The sequence below is a fragment of the Geotrypetes seraphini genome, chromosome 16 (genome assembly GCF_902459505.1).
Source record: "Geotrypetes seraphini chromosome 16, aGeoSer1.1, whole genome shotgun sequence".
NCBI classification, from domain to species: domain Eukaryota; kingdom Metazoa; phylum Chordata; class Amphibia; order Gymnophiona; family Dermophiidae; genus Geotrypetes; species Geotrypetes seraphini.
In genome coordinates this window covers 26,608,654-26,622,491 of record NC_047099.1, presented here as the reverse complement: position 1 = coordinate 26,622,491, position 13,838 = coordinate 26,608,654, and the positions used below count along the sequence as shown (strand labels likewise).

The following is a 13,838-nucleotide window of genomic DNA, read 5'->3' as shown; positions in this document are numbered from 1 at the left end:
TGCAGGGCAGGACCCTGTAAGGGCAACGGAGCCTCCGGAGTACACCTTTTTAAAATTGATCCCAGCCTTGTCGGTGTACAAACGAGGAACTCTCACGAGATGGATGGCAAAGGCAATCCAGAACCTTCTTGAGGCTAGAAAACAGACCTAAGGTGTACAACGGGGCAAGGTAGGGCAGGAGGACCGGGGCAAGGATGCTCTTTTGCAGGAGGGTTTCCCTTTGGTAGAAAGATCTCAAGAGGAAGTAGTCTGCAGTTGCCACAGTCCTCTGCCATCGCAAAATATATTCACATAAGACCAAGTTCTTTCCTTTTTCATTCTTTAAAGCTCTACATCTTTGGAAGCGTTTTAGCTTTGTTTACAAATATTTGGCTTGATATAAGAGACCTTAGCAGAATAAAGGTATGTTTTAAAGTCGGGGATGGGGGGAACACTACTCCAGGGTGCAAACGGGAATTAGCCGTGTTTTGAAGCACCAGCTTTTCGTATTTGGTTTTAAAATATTTGGTAGCAGGTACTGAAAAAGCAAACGGGACAATTTCAGTGATGTTATGGGTAGGAAGGGCGCCAATTCTCCTCTACTGGCCAGAGGATAGATCATTTCAATGGCTTCCCTGTAACCCATCATCAAACAGTGAGATTTTAGGGGTTCCTAATTTCTGCTATGGGAAGTGGAGATGCTAAGCCACAAGAGCAGGAAAGGCGACGAATGTCTCCATCCTTCTCCCTAAGCCTTGGAGTAGCTTCCCATGCCACCATCGGGGAAAGTAGGGCCAGAAAAGCCAATGTGTGAAGACAACAACCGAGGTAGTTTTGGTTTTTTCAGCTAGTATAAAACAATTCCTTGAAATATCTCACAGGTTGGTTTGATGCTTCAGACATTCTGTGCAGGTGAGGTAGATTCTTTGGAGGTTTCTCTGTTGAACAGTCCGGCTAAGTGAACTCGGGCCTCTCTTTGAGATGCTGAGTCATTGGGGGGCCCAGCTAGGTGGAAAGATGCTGTTGAACAGTGACTTGAAAGCACGACTGTTCCTCTTCCTCCTCCTCCTCCAAATACGGACAATTCTGAAAAACAACAACAAAAAAAAACAACACATTCCCTTTAGAACAGTGGTCTCAAACTCAAACCATTTGCAGGGCCACATTTTGGATTTGTAGGTACTTGGAGGGCCACAAAAAAAAAATAGTTAATGTCTTATTAAAGAAATGACAATTTTGCATGAGGTAAAATTCTTTATAGTTTATAAATCTTTCCTTTTGGCTAAGTCTTAATAATAATAATTTTGTAATTTATAGCTAAAGAGATATATATGATCAAGAAACTGTTTTATTTGACTTTGTGATTATGATAAACATACCGAGGGCCTCAAAATAGTACCTGGCGGGCCGCATGTGGCCCCCGGGCCACGAGTTTGAGACCACTGCTTTAGAAGATGCTTCAAGACTCTTTTCCTGGCCAGATCCACAAGCCTGTACGCAATCCTCATCCTTGACCTATTTGCCGCTTTTAATGCTGTTATCACCCCCCTGCTCCTTGGGTTTCGGGGCTTGCTCCTATTTTGATGTTAGCCCTAGCGTTACCATATTTAAGAAGACAAAAAGGAGGACACGGGGCCCTGCCCCGGTCCCACCCCAAAAACCAAATGAGAGCAGGAAGGGCTTTGCACAGCCACCCCTCGCACGGTCTCCAGGACTCTGCTTATTACCTTCCAACTCTTCTATCTCAGCACGCGCCACCTCGCTCTCTCTCCTCTGAAGCTGCAGCGGTTGCAACGGAGGCGCCAAACAACGCTGCCTTGATTTCGAAGCCCAACCTCCAGTATCTCATTCCCTCACGGGGCGGCTGTTTCCTCCTCCTTCCGTCGCTTCCAACCTGGGACCTGCTCTGCTGAAGCACGCGCTGTCGTTTCCTCTGCCCCCCCCCACCCCCCTCCCCACCCCTGACGTCAATTCCTGTTCCGGAGCAGAGGGCTAGCACAGCCGACAAGTCACAGCGTGCGCTTCAGCAGAGCGGCCCTGTGCATATTTTTTCTTGCCAGCTGAAAATAAAAAAAGCCTCCCGGACGCCCAACGGAGCCCTCAAAAAGAGGATGGTAACGCTAGTTATCTCTTCCATTGCACTTTTAGCCTTCGACTGCTATTCCACTAGCACTTGGTCTACCTCAGGGCTCCCTTTTCTCTATAATTATTTACTTGCCCTCAGATTTCAGCATGGATCCCAGACGTGCACACAAAACAAATCAGTTAATGAGCTGTTAACCGACCTTAACAATTATTGAAGTTATTTGGCAATGATTTGGTTTTGCGCACACATCTGCCTGCACACTGTTCTATGACACTAAGCGCCTAAATCCAGGAGCTCGCAGTTCAAAAGGGGTGTGTGGCCAAGGGAGGGAAGCGCCAACAAACTGTACGCGGCGTTATAGAATGGCATACTGGCGATCAACTACGGTCACCGGAATTGGCTCTATGCACTGTTTTATGAAGGGTCCTTTTAGACAATGACATGTCATTCTTTTAAGGAGAGAGGGAGGGAGGGAAGAATCAGAGTATGGATGGGCCCAGCCACTGGCTCTCAAGCCTTGCATTGAAGAACGCTGAGGTTGAGGTAGACCCACTAGAGCATGACAGTCTCTGGTATCCAGCGCACATATTGTGATGTCATAATGTCTCATTCCACCAATAAAAGCCAAGCTTATCAGTGATGTCACAGAATGACAGTCTCTGGTATCCAGAGCAGATATTGTGACGTCATAATGTCTCATTCCACCAATAAAAGCCATTATTATCTTATACTTGGCTCACCTAAGAATCAGAGTATGAATGGGTTCAACCACTGACTCTCAGGCCTTGCATTGAAGAATGCTGGCGTAGGACTGAGGTTGAGCTAGACACTAAAGAATGACACGGGATGGTTTCCTGCGGTTATCTACGGGGGGACAGAGGCGGTGACAAATTCTGTCACCGTGTCATTCTCTACATAGCGCTTAAGGCCAATTTTGAGTGTCATTTATAGAATTCCCCCCCTCCCCCCTTGATCTCCTTTTACAGTTGAAAGCGTCATCTTGATGGCTCCTAAGTCTACCTCGCCACATCCGAAATTTCAGCAAGAATCCAGATTCAGTTTTCAGCATGCTCGTCTGATATTGCTGCAGTCTAAATGTCCCACCCGCCTTCTGAATGAACATAGCCAAGACTGTGCTTCACATCTTTCTCCTAAACCCACCTTCCCCTCCCTCCCCCCCCCCCCCCAAGTTCTCAGTTGTATCCTCCCTGTCTCTGCAGTTCATTTGTTATTCATTTCTTTTCCTATAGCATTACCAAAGTTCACCCCCCCCCCCTTCCAGGGGAGCGTGTGGCGCAGTGGTTAGAGCTACGGCGTCAAGACCCTGAGGTTGTGGGTTCAAATCCCAATGCCACTCTTTGTGACCCTGGGCAAGTCACTTAATTCCCCCATTGCCCCAGGTAGATTAGATAGAGTGTGAGCCTACCAGGACCTGAATGTAAACCACTTAGATTATAAGTGGTATATAAATACGGCATGGGTGACGTCATCCACGGAGCCCGGATGCGGACAGCCTCGCAAGCGGACTTGCTTGTAGAAGTTTTGAGTCAGCCGCACCGTGAGTGCCTTTCCTCCCAGCGCAGGGCGAGTCTCCTCAGTTCTCAGTTTTCCGCGTAACTGAGAAGTCCGTCTTTGACACTCTGCGCCAAACTTTTCTAATTCGTGCCTTCTCTCGCCGCGGTTTGTGTTACTTTTCATGGCGAATCGCCGTGTTATTTCTTTTCTTTCAGTTAAAAAAAAAAAGACTTTATTTTTCTTCGTTCGACTGGTGGGGCAGGCCGTTTGGCAGCAGACTGCGGGCTTTGACTTTGCTGCGGCCATTTTTCCTCCTATGTCCTGGCCAGCAACGGGCTTCAAGAAGTGTAGCCAGAGCCAGCGTGCGATTTCTCTGACGGACCCACACCGTTGGTGCCTCAAGTGCCTCGGGCCTGACCATAATCCTAAGTCGTGCGAGCGCTGTGCTACTCTTCAACCTCAGGCCCTTAAATGTGGTCAGATTTTAGTGGAGAAACTGTTCGGGATGGACTCTTCAGTCACACCTTCGTCCTCGAGTACGGCCTCGGTCCCATCTTCCAACGAGGGTCTTCCTGCTTCCACGACTCCGACCTGGAGCCTCATCAGACCTTCCTCATTTGGGACGTCTCTGACCTCGAGTAAACCTGCTGTCTCTTCCCCCGAGCTTCCCTCAGGTCAGATACCTAAGCAGAAGGTTCTGGCGGTGGTCCTCATGCTTTCCGAGACTTCTAAGTCGAAGCACATCTCCACTGCCACTTTGGAGCCCGTAGCCGCAGCAAGTGGTCCGGTTTCAGAAGCGGATTCATCTTTGCCGGCTTCTCTCCAGACCATGTTAGAGCAGCAGTTTGTCCAGTTACTGACCTAATTTGGGCCGACGCCGTCTTCTCTAATCAGCAGCCTCCCGCGAGGTCGAGCCTCTGCCTATGCCTTGAGCTGAACCTTTTTACACTCTATGCAAGGAGCAGAGTCTTTGCGAGTGTCTGGTCTGGCCTCTATGCAAGGAGTAGATTCCTTGCGAGTGCCTCGACAGGAATCCTCACACTCCATACAAGGAGCAGAGTCTTTGGGAGTGCTTCGAGATTCCTCCATCAAACCTCCTGAGTTTCGATCTACTGCTTCTAGCCCTATACATTCACCTGTAGCATTGCCTACTTCCATCTCTAGGGAAAAGTCTCCTCGATCCTCGAGACTTGTTTCGACACACCACTCTCGTCGTCGATCGAGGCCTTCATCGAGACATCCTTCCAGGCATAGGTCTTCTTCCAAAGAGCAACATTCTTTGTCTAGGCCTCATTCCAGACCTTCCAGCTCTTCCAGACCACCAACTCCTCGATCGAAGTATCAGCATCCAGACCTCGAGGACTCAGCTGTTTCCATTGCCTCGTCCAAGTCTCCATATTCCTTTGATGGTCATTTCTCCAGAGAGGCTTCACCTCTGACCCAGGTCGCCTCGGGGTCATCGAGTCCTTCTCGAGGCAAGGCCTTGGCGGATCAGCTGTCTTTCTCTGCTTTTCTTCGACAGATGGCTGATGACCTGGAACTTCAATTAGATGCTGGTTCTAAGGAGTATCTCGAAGTCACGCATCTCCCTCAACCTCCTGCAGAGTCACTTAAGCTTCCTCTTCACAAGCTTTTGTCTCAGACTTTCACACGCTGCCTGGAGACTCCTTATATTCCATTCTTGCTGTTGCAGGCAAATTGGACTCCAGGTATAAAACTCTACATTGTAAAGGATTTGAGAATTTGCAATTGTCTCACTAATCCTTTCTTGCGGAGTCCTCCTTAAAGAGATCCCATCCTTCCAGCGTCTATGCTACTGTTCCTCCCGGAAGGGAGGGAGGGGAAAAATATGGACAAGTTTGGACGTCGTCTTTATCAGAATGCTATGATGTCCTCCAAAGTCCTTATTTATAATTTTAACTTTGTTACTTATCTCAAGTTCCTCATTGATCTACTTCCTAAGTTTCTCAATTTCCTGGATACACAGAAGCACTTTGAATTCCACGAAGTTATTGCTACTCTGTCACAACTCAGATTGCATCTTCTTCAGTCCTCTTATGATGCCTTTGTCAGCCATGTTTGCTACTGCTTTCTCTGTAGCAATGCGCCGCTTGGCCTGGCTTCATACCATCGACATGGACCCTAATCTTCAGGACTGCCTGGCTAACATCCCTTGCGCAGGCCTCTTTGATGAATCCATAGAGGCAGCCACCGAGAAATTGTCTGAACATGAAAAATCTTTTGCTTCCATTGTCAGACCAAAGCCTAAGCCAGCTCCTGTGAAACCTTCACGCCCTCCTCCAATTTTCCGAGGGCGGATCCTTACAATCGAGCGCCTCCCAAGAAACAGCAGCAACAGAAACCTCAGCCTTCTGTTGCACCTAAGGCTGCGCAGCCTTTTTGACTGTTTAAAAACAGAGCATAACCTCCATCATTCTGCCTCTGTCCTCTCTTCCCCCCATAGGAGGTCATCTCCATTTTTATCACCGATGGGAGACAATTACATTCGACCTCTGGGTGCTGTCAATCATCAGGGAAGGATACTCTCTTCATTTCACTCAGATTCCACCAGAGCTTCCTCCAAGAGAGTATCCTTCCAGTCCATCCCAGACCGCCCTTCTTCTTCAGGAAGCTCAAGCTCTGCTTCGTCTCCGTGCCATCGAACAAGTTCCTTTGGGCGATCTGTGACCCATTCTGGATCTCAGGGCCCTCAACCAATTTTTAGTCAAAGAAAAATTTCGCATGTTGTCCCTGGCGTCCCTTTACCCCCCTTCTGGATCAGAACGACCGGTTATGCTCTCTGGATCTCAAGGAGGCTTATACTCGTATTCCCATTCATCCGGCCTCCCGTCAATATCTCAGATTTTGGGTGGAGAATCTGCGTTACCAATACAGAGTGCTACCCTTGGGCCTGGCTTCATCTTTCAGAGTGTTCACCAAGTGCCTTGCGGTGGGAGCAGCAGCTCTAAGGAACCACGGTCTTCAGGTGTTCCCCTACCTAGACGACTGGCTCATCAAGGATTCCGCATCTCATGGGGTTATTGTAGCGACCCAACGGACTACGTGGTTCCTACAAAGCTTGGGATTCGAAATCAACTTCCCCAAATCCCAACTTCAGCCCTCTCAGAATCCCAACAGTTCATCGGAGCTGTTCTGGACACTATCCAACTAAGAGCATTCCTTCTACAACAACGTCTGGAGGCTCTTCTTCAACTCTGTCACGCAGTGTCTTCCCGCTCTTCAGTCTCAGCGAGACATAAGAGGGTACTCCTAGGTCACACGGCCTCCACAGAACACGTGACTTCTTTTGCCAGACTTCACCTCAGAATTCCTCAGTGGACCCTGGCATCTCAGCGGCCGCAGGCTTGCGACCCACTCTCTCGACACATTACAGTCGGTCCTTCGTTGAGACAGTCTCTCTGCTGGTGGATGCTCTCTTCCAATCTCTCCAGAGGCTTGCTGTTTCAAATGCCCCCTCATCAAAAGGTCCTCACAACAGATTCCTCGGCCTACGCTTGGGGGGGGGGGCTCATCTCGACGGTCTCCGTACTCAAGGCCACTGGACCAGTACGGGTCGTCAGTGTCGTATCAATCTGTTGGAACTCAGAGCGATCTTCAATGCTCTCAAAGCTTTTCAACATCTTCTTGGCGACCAGGTAGTCCTCGTTCGGACGGACAACCAAGTCGCCATGTACTATGTCAACAAACAAGGGGGGGGGGGGAGGGGGGGGGGAGGGACAGGATCTCCCTCCCTTTGTCAAGAAGCTCTGAAGGTTTGAGAGTGGGCAATCCTCCACAACACCTTCCTCAAAGCTGTCTACATCCAAGGGGGAAAATCTGTTTGGCGGACAAATTGAGTCGTCTTCTGCATCCTTACGAATGGACACTCAATTCCTGGGGTCTGCATCACATTTTTTCGCCTCACATAGATCTCTTTGCAGCGCCCCCACAACCACAAACTGCCCCAGTTCTGTTCCAGGATCTATTCTCCTCATCGCCTCGAGGCAGATGCTTTCCTACTGGAATGGATGAATCTTTTTCTACACGGATTCCCTCTCATTCTCAAGACTCTTGTCAAGTTGAAGAACGATCATGCCACCATGATTCTGATAGCTCCTCGGTGGCTGAGACAACCTCGGTACTCTCTTCTACTTCAACTCAGCAGCAGGGAGCCATACCTTCTACCAGTTTTTCCGTCTCTGCTTGCACAGAGTCAAGGCTCTCTACTTCATCCCAACTTGCAGTCTCTGCACCTGCCAGCCCGGTACCTCTCAACATAACTCCTCTTCAGTTTTCTCAACCTGTAAGAGACATTTTAGAGGCTTCTAGGAAGCCTGCCACTAGACAATGCTACCACCAAAAATGGACTAGATTTTCTAGGTGGTGCATCTCTCCCGATAAGGAGCCTCAAGATTCCTCCTTATCGTCTGTTCTAGATTATCTTTTGCACTTATCCATCTCTGGCCTCAAGTCTCCATCGATCCGAGTGCATCTCAGAGCAATTGCTGCTTTCCATCAGCCTATTGAAGGGAAACCCTTCTCTGCTCATCCGGTGGTTTCCAGATTCATGAAAGGACTTTTCAGTGTCAAACCTCCCAACCCTCCAGTGGTTTGGGATCTCAATGTTGTTCTCGCTCACTCGATGAAGCCTCCATTTGAACCAATGTCTATGGCTCATCTGAAGTATCTCACTTGGAAAGCGGTGTTTCTCATTGCCCTCACATCTGCTCAAAGAGTCAGTGAGTTGCAAGCGTTAGCTGCTGTTCCACCTTTCACAGTTTTCCATCATGACAAGGTGGTCCTCCGTATTCATCCTAAATTCTGACCTAAAGTGGTTTCAGAATTTCATCTCAATCAATCTATTGTACTTCCAGTGTTTTTTTTTTTTTTCCAAGGCCTCATTCTCATCCTGGAGAATCAGCTCTTCATACTCTGGACTGTAAACGTGCTTTGGCCTTCTACTTGGAACGCACCAGACCACACAGAACTGCTCCTCAACTTTTTGTCTCCTTCGAGACAAGGTGGTCCTCCGTACTCATCCTAAATTCTGACCTAAAGTGGTTTCAGAATTTCATCTCAATCAATCTATTGTACTTCCAGTGTTTTTTTTTTCCAAGGCCTCACTCTCATCCTGGAAAATCAGTTCTTCATACTCTGGATTGTAAACGTGCTTTGGCCTTCTACTTGGAACGCACCAAACCATACAGAACTGCTCCTCAACTTTTTGTCTCCTTCGATCCAAACAAGTCGGGACATCCAATCTCCAACTGAATGGCTGCTTGTATCTCTTTTTGCTATGCCCAGGCTGGATTACAACTAGAGAGTCGAGTCACAGCCCACAAAGTCAGAGCAATGGCAGGTTCAGTGGCATGCTTTCCTCAGATCCACACCTAACCTATTGAGGAAAATAGCAAAGCTACTACCTGGTCCTCGGTTCATACTTTCACCTCTCTCTGTTGTCTGGATGTTTTCTCCAGACGGGATGGTCATTTTGGCCGGAGGTTATTAAAAAATGTATTCTCCTAAGTTGCCAACGCTCCCACCATCCCATTCTGGTTAGCTTGGAGGTCACCCATATGTGAGACTATGCTGCCTGCTTGTCCTGGGATAAAGCACAGTTACTTACCGTAACAGTTGTTATCCAGGGACAGCAGGCAGCTATTCTCACAACCCACCCACCTCCCCTGGTTGGCTTCTCTGCTAGCTATCTGAACTGAGGAGACTCGCCCTACACTGGGCGGGAAGGCACTCGCGCATGCGCGGTTCGGCCGACTCAAAACTTCTACGTTTCTACAAGCGAGTCTGCTTGCGAGGCTGTCCGCATCCGTGGATGACGTCGCTCATATGCGAGAAGAGCTGCCTGCTGTCCCTGAATAACAACTGTTACGGTAAGTAACTGTGCTTTATTACAATAAAAAACATAGAATCGCGACGGAGGCATCCACTATCTCCTTTTCTTCCTATAGGCTAAAGCTCTTAACACTTGCATTGTGAGGTCATAGAACATTATGGTTATAGAGACAGAGAAACATGATGGCAGATAAAGGCCAAATGGCCCATCCAGTTTAACTATCTCTTCCTCTTTCTAAGAGATCCCACGTGTCTGTCCCACACTTTCTTGAATTCAGACAGTCTTTGTCTCCACTTCGACCGGGAGACTGTTCCACGCATCTACCACCCTTTCCGTAAAAAAAAAAAAAAAAGTATTTCCTTAGATGACTCCTGAGCCTATCACCTCTTAACCTCATTCTATGTCCCCTCATTCAGGAGTTTCCTTTCAGTTGAAAGGGACTCGCCGCGTGTATATTTATGCCACATAGGTATTTAAATGTCTTATCATATCTCTCCCTCCCACCTTGCCTCCAAAGTATACAGAATTGAGATCTTTAAGTCTGTCCCCATAAGATCAACCATTTTATTTACCTTCCTCTGGACTGACTCCATCCCGTTTATCTTTTTGAAGGTGCGGCCTCCAGAATGACATCTCACCAGAGTCTTATACAGGGGGGCATCGATACCTCCCTTTTTCCATAATGTCCGCACCTCTCCCTATGAACCCCAGCATCCTTTTAGCTTTTGCCACCGCCTTTTCAGCCTATCACACCCAAGTCCCGCTCCTCTTACGTGCACCAAAGTTCTTAATTTCAGCCCATTTCCCCAAACTTTGTTAGGTCCTTCCTCCTGTTTTCCACACCGTCAAATGCACTCTTTGACAATATATTTAAAAAAAAAAAAAAATCTCAATGACAAAATACTATGTTACCAACTCACATGACTTCTTCCCATGAATATAGTTTTGCATGGATTGCATTTCAGTTGGCTACTTATTCCACAAGCTAGATCCTGCGCAACAAAATACTCGGTTGCCATCTTGGGGGGACAGCATCCCCTCCTCCGGGCAGCGGGGAGGTAGGTGTAGTAGCAGGGCCTCGGTCTGCCGCTTCCCTGCTCTGGAACAGGAGATTGATGTCAGAGGGAGCAGGGTGCCAGCACCGCCCCATTTCTGGGCCGTAGACTGTAAAGTTTGCTATTGTCCTAGGTTCCAAATGCTGAAGCGGTCGTCCAAGCTCACTCCAGCCCATCCAACCGTCCCGTTGTTTGCGGGACATCTACCGTAAAGTCTGGCCAGTAACATCCTCACGTTCCATATTAGTGGAGTTCCCACTGATGGCCGCCCCAGCCCACCCTACATCGAATCACCATATACGGAACCCAGACCCTGCAGGTCTGTCCAATACCGGCCTTAGTTCTTTCATTCACACCCTTCGTTTTCTAATTACAGATCTCTCTATTTTTATCCCACGCTCTTTTGAATTCCATCACCGTTTTCCTCTTCACCACTTCCGCAGCTGCTCCACGCACCCCTTTACAGCCTGTACCTAGAGAGGACTCACCCAGTGCTCTGCCTTTGCTATACAACTGACCCCCCCCCCCACGCACACACACACACACACACACACATACACACCCTACCTTCCTTTTTCAAAGATTAATCTTGTGCCAAGCACACAAAGCGCAGAAGGCTTCACACCTGGGTATAATGTCCTCCACAGTCCTCTAGGCCTAGCAGGCTACAGAAGACCTAGCACGTTCTTAATAATTCTAGATCCAAATTCTGGCTTTATGTGGCATCACAGTTCAAATGGGTTCTGATACTTTCTTGTATTACTACCAACAGTCTGGGTTGTTTTCAGCTCATTAGCTCTCTTATTCCCCTTTTCAGCAGACTTTGAGCAGATAATGGCAATTATTCAGTGGGTGATGTTGATGTCTTGCTTGTTTTACTATTTAGATAGATTCAAGGTGCTTTTACTCTCCTATAGTGATGCCGGCGTTCCATTTCTTTTTAATTGTTTTAATAGTTAATGTAAACAGCTTAGGTCCTTGACTGGTTAAAGCGGAATATGGATATTGTCACAGGGAAGTCCTGCAGTGGCCAGAAGCAGGGGGGGGAGAAATACCAAAGCCTTTACAAGTCCTTTGCCCACCGAAACCCAAAGTCAGGACACTGCAGGAAGTGAAAACTCCTTTAAAGACTAGCCTTGCGGTGGCCAAACTAGCACAGAATTCCTGAAGCTAGGACAGAGTAAGGAACTACAGGATCCAGCATGCCACAAGCAGGAGAAAGCGAAACCTAAGGCCGAAACAGCTATTGCAATCAGCCCAGCTGACTCAAGTCCTAATCAGCTGAGAGGTATACTGCTGTAGGCAGGCTTACGAGACTCAGCTGCAGGTAGGCTTAATCAGAGCAAAGGAGCAGAAAAGGGAGTGGTTTTCAACCAGCAGAGGTACACACATCCTCTCAAACCTTCTTTGGATGCGGCGGAAGGCAGACTACTCCAGCAGCAAGCAGCAGACCCTCTGGACAAACAGGTAGAAGCTTTTTATGTAGAACCTGATAATGCTTGTAAAGATTTTGATATAGAACAGTTTGAACTGGGGGAGGAAGGTAACTCCTTTGAAGTGGATTATTAGGTATCTGAAATGCCTGATAGCTTAGCTCCATACCTTCTCTAAAGGTTCACTTGTGTTAATGTCTGTGGGGGGGGGAGGGGAAGAGGAAAATCTAGGAAGTGCTGATATTGCCCTGGAGAGAGAGAGAGAGAGAGAGAGAGAGAGAGAGAGAGAGAGTTAAAGCACTAAACTGTAAGACTAGATATTTTGGGGTCAGGGCAGCCTTGCAATAACCTATAGGGCACTGGCCATTTTGGGGTTGGCAGACTGCTGTAAAGACATTGTGTGGGTTTGTGTTTGCTGGTGCCACTGTCTTCCTGATATAAAGACTCTCTTTGGTGGCTGTCATCCTGTTGGGATATTTAGGTGGGGATCTGAAAATAGATCCAAAAGGGTTTAGGAATGGATCCTATGCTCTGTGGGAAGTTAAATGAGTCCCTGTCCCCCCCCCCCCCCCCCCCCCCCCCCCCCCAGCACAAGGGAACAAACTGCCGGCACTTCCACCAACATGTAGCCCGGGGTGGATCACTCCTTCCCCCTTATTACACCAGTGATAACATCATTCCCCCTTTGCTTTATAAACAATTGAAATATTCTTTATCAATTGGAATTAAGAGCGAGTTACTACAGCCCCCAACTGTCTAGTGTCCTTACCTGAGTAACTAGTTCAACCATTTCTGGTGGCTTCACACAGTTTTGACTCTTCTCTCCCTGTGATCTAGTATGTGGCCGGGCTTCCTGTGAGCTGTTCTGAGTGGCTTCAGCACCCTGAGGAACTGTCCAGCTGTCTTGGGTGAGCTTCTTGCAAAACAAACTGCGGGAAATCAAGACTAGTTTAATTAAAGGCGAGGCTGCAATGCTTGAGGACAAACCTATGGGCAGTTTACAGCCAGACGTTCCCTACTAAGTACTAGGCCCCTTAAGAGAAGGCTCGGGTTCATGTATCTTAAACCCAACAATAGCAGAAACATGGACTAGGATATTCTGTGTCTATCTTCCCTTAGAACGGTGTCCCTTCCCCCCACACACACACTTTTTTTTTTTTTACTCTGACACAGTAAACTCTGGGCCACGGCTGGAGGGCACGGCTATTGATGTCTGTGCATGCATGAAGGCCCTCCAGAATATCTAGTGGGGGGTTGCTGAAGCATGGATAAGAGGGTGCCAGCTAATTGCCTACAGGATGTGCATCTCCTGTAGGCCAGTGTTTCTCAACTTGGTCCTGGTGTACCCCCTTGCCCGTCAAGGTTTTCAGAATATCCACAATGAATATGCATGAAAGACATTTGTAAATAATTGGGGGGGGGGGGGGGGCAGTGGATGCACATTCATTGTGGATATTCTGAAAACCTGACTGTAGGCAATCGGCTGGCGCCAGTGCCTCTCCTCGCCGCGGCACAGTTTGTGATACACTGGCCTAGAACGTGGCTTTTAGTGAGGGTGACTTTACCTCTTGCGATAACCAAACATGAGGAAGAGAACGCAGAAGATTATACAGGCCATTCCAATGTGGATTCCTACTACAATGCCAGCTAGGGAGGTCTCCCCTTCCTGACTACAGGGGCAAACGGGGGATGAATCTGCAGAGAGAAACAGGAATGTGGTAAGAATGCAGTGCACATAACCCACACAATAGCAGTGTATCATTAGAATTTAAATCAAGTAAAGGTCAAGGGTGGGGAACCGCCATAATCTATCAAGGCTAGGCAGTATATCGGATTTTATTAAACTCTAAATTATTGTACTAATCTGTTACTATAAAATCCTAATGAAAATATATGAAAAGCATCAATTTGGTACCCCC

General features: G+C 47.9%; 1 protein-coding gene across 1 annotated transcript in view; it reads right to left on the bottom strand.

The window, feature by feature from the left end:
• LOC117349775 (immunoglobulin superfamily DCC subclass member 3-like) overlaps positions 1 to 13,838 on the bottom strand; it is an 81,826-nt gene continuing 67,988 nt past the window's right edge. Inside the window, exons 12-14 of the mRNA XM_033923369.1 lie at positions 13,485 to 13,614; positions 12,689 to 12,848; positions 1 to 1,065 (exon numbers count right to left, since the gene is read on the bottom strand). Of these exons, the coding sequence (XP_033779260.1) occupies positions 985 to 1,065; positions 12,689 to 12,848; positions 13,485 to 13,614 (371 nt within the window). The 3' untranslated portion in view covers positions 1 to 984. The remainder of the gene's footprint in view (positions 1,066 to 12,688; positions 12,849 to 13,484; positions 13,615 to 13,838) is intronic.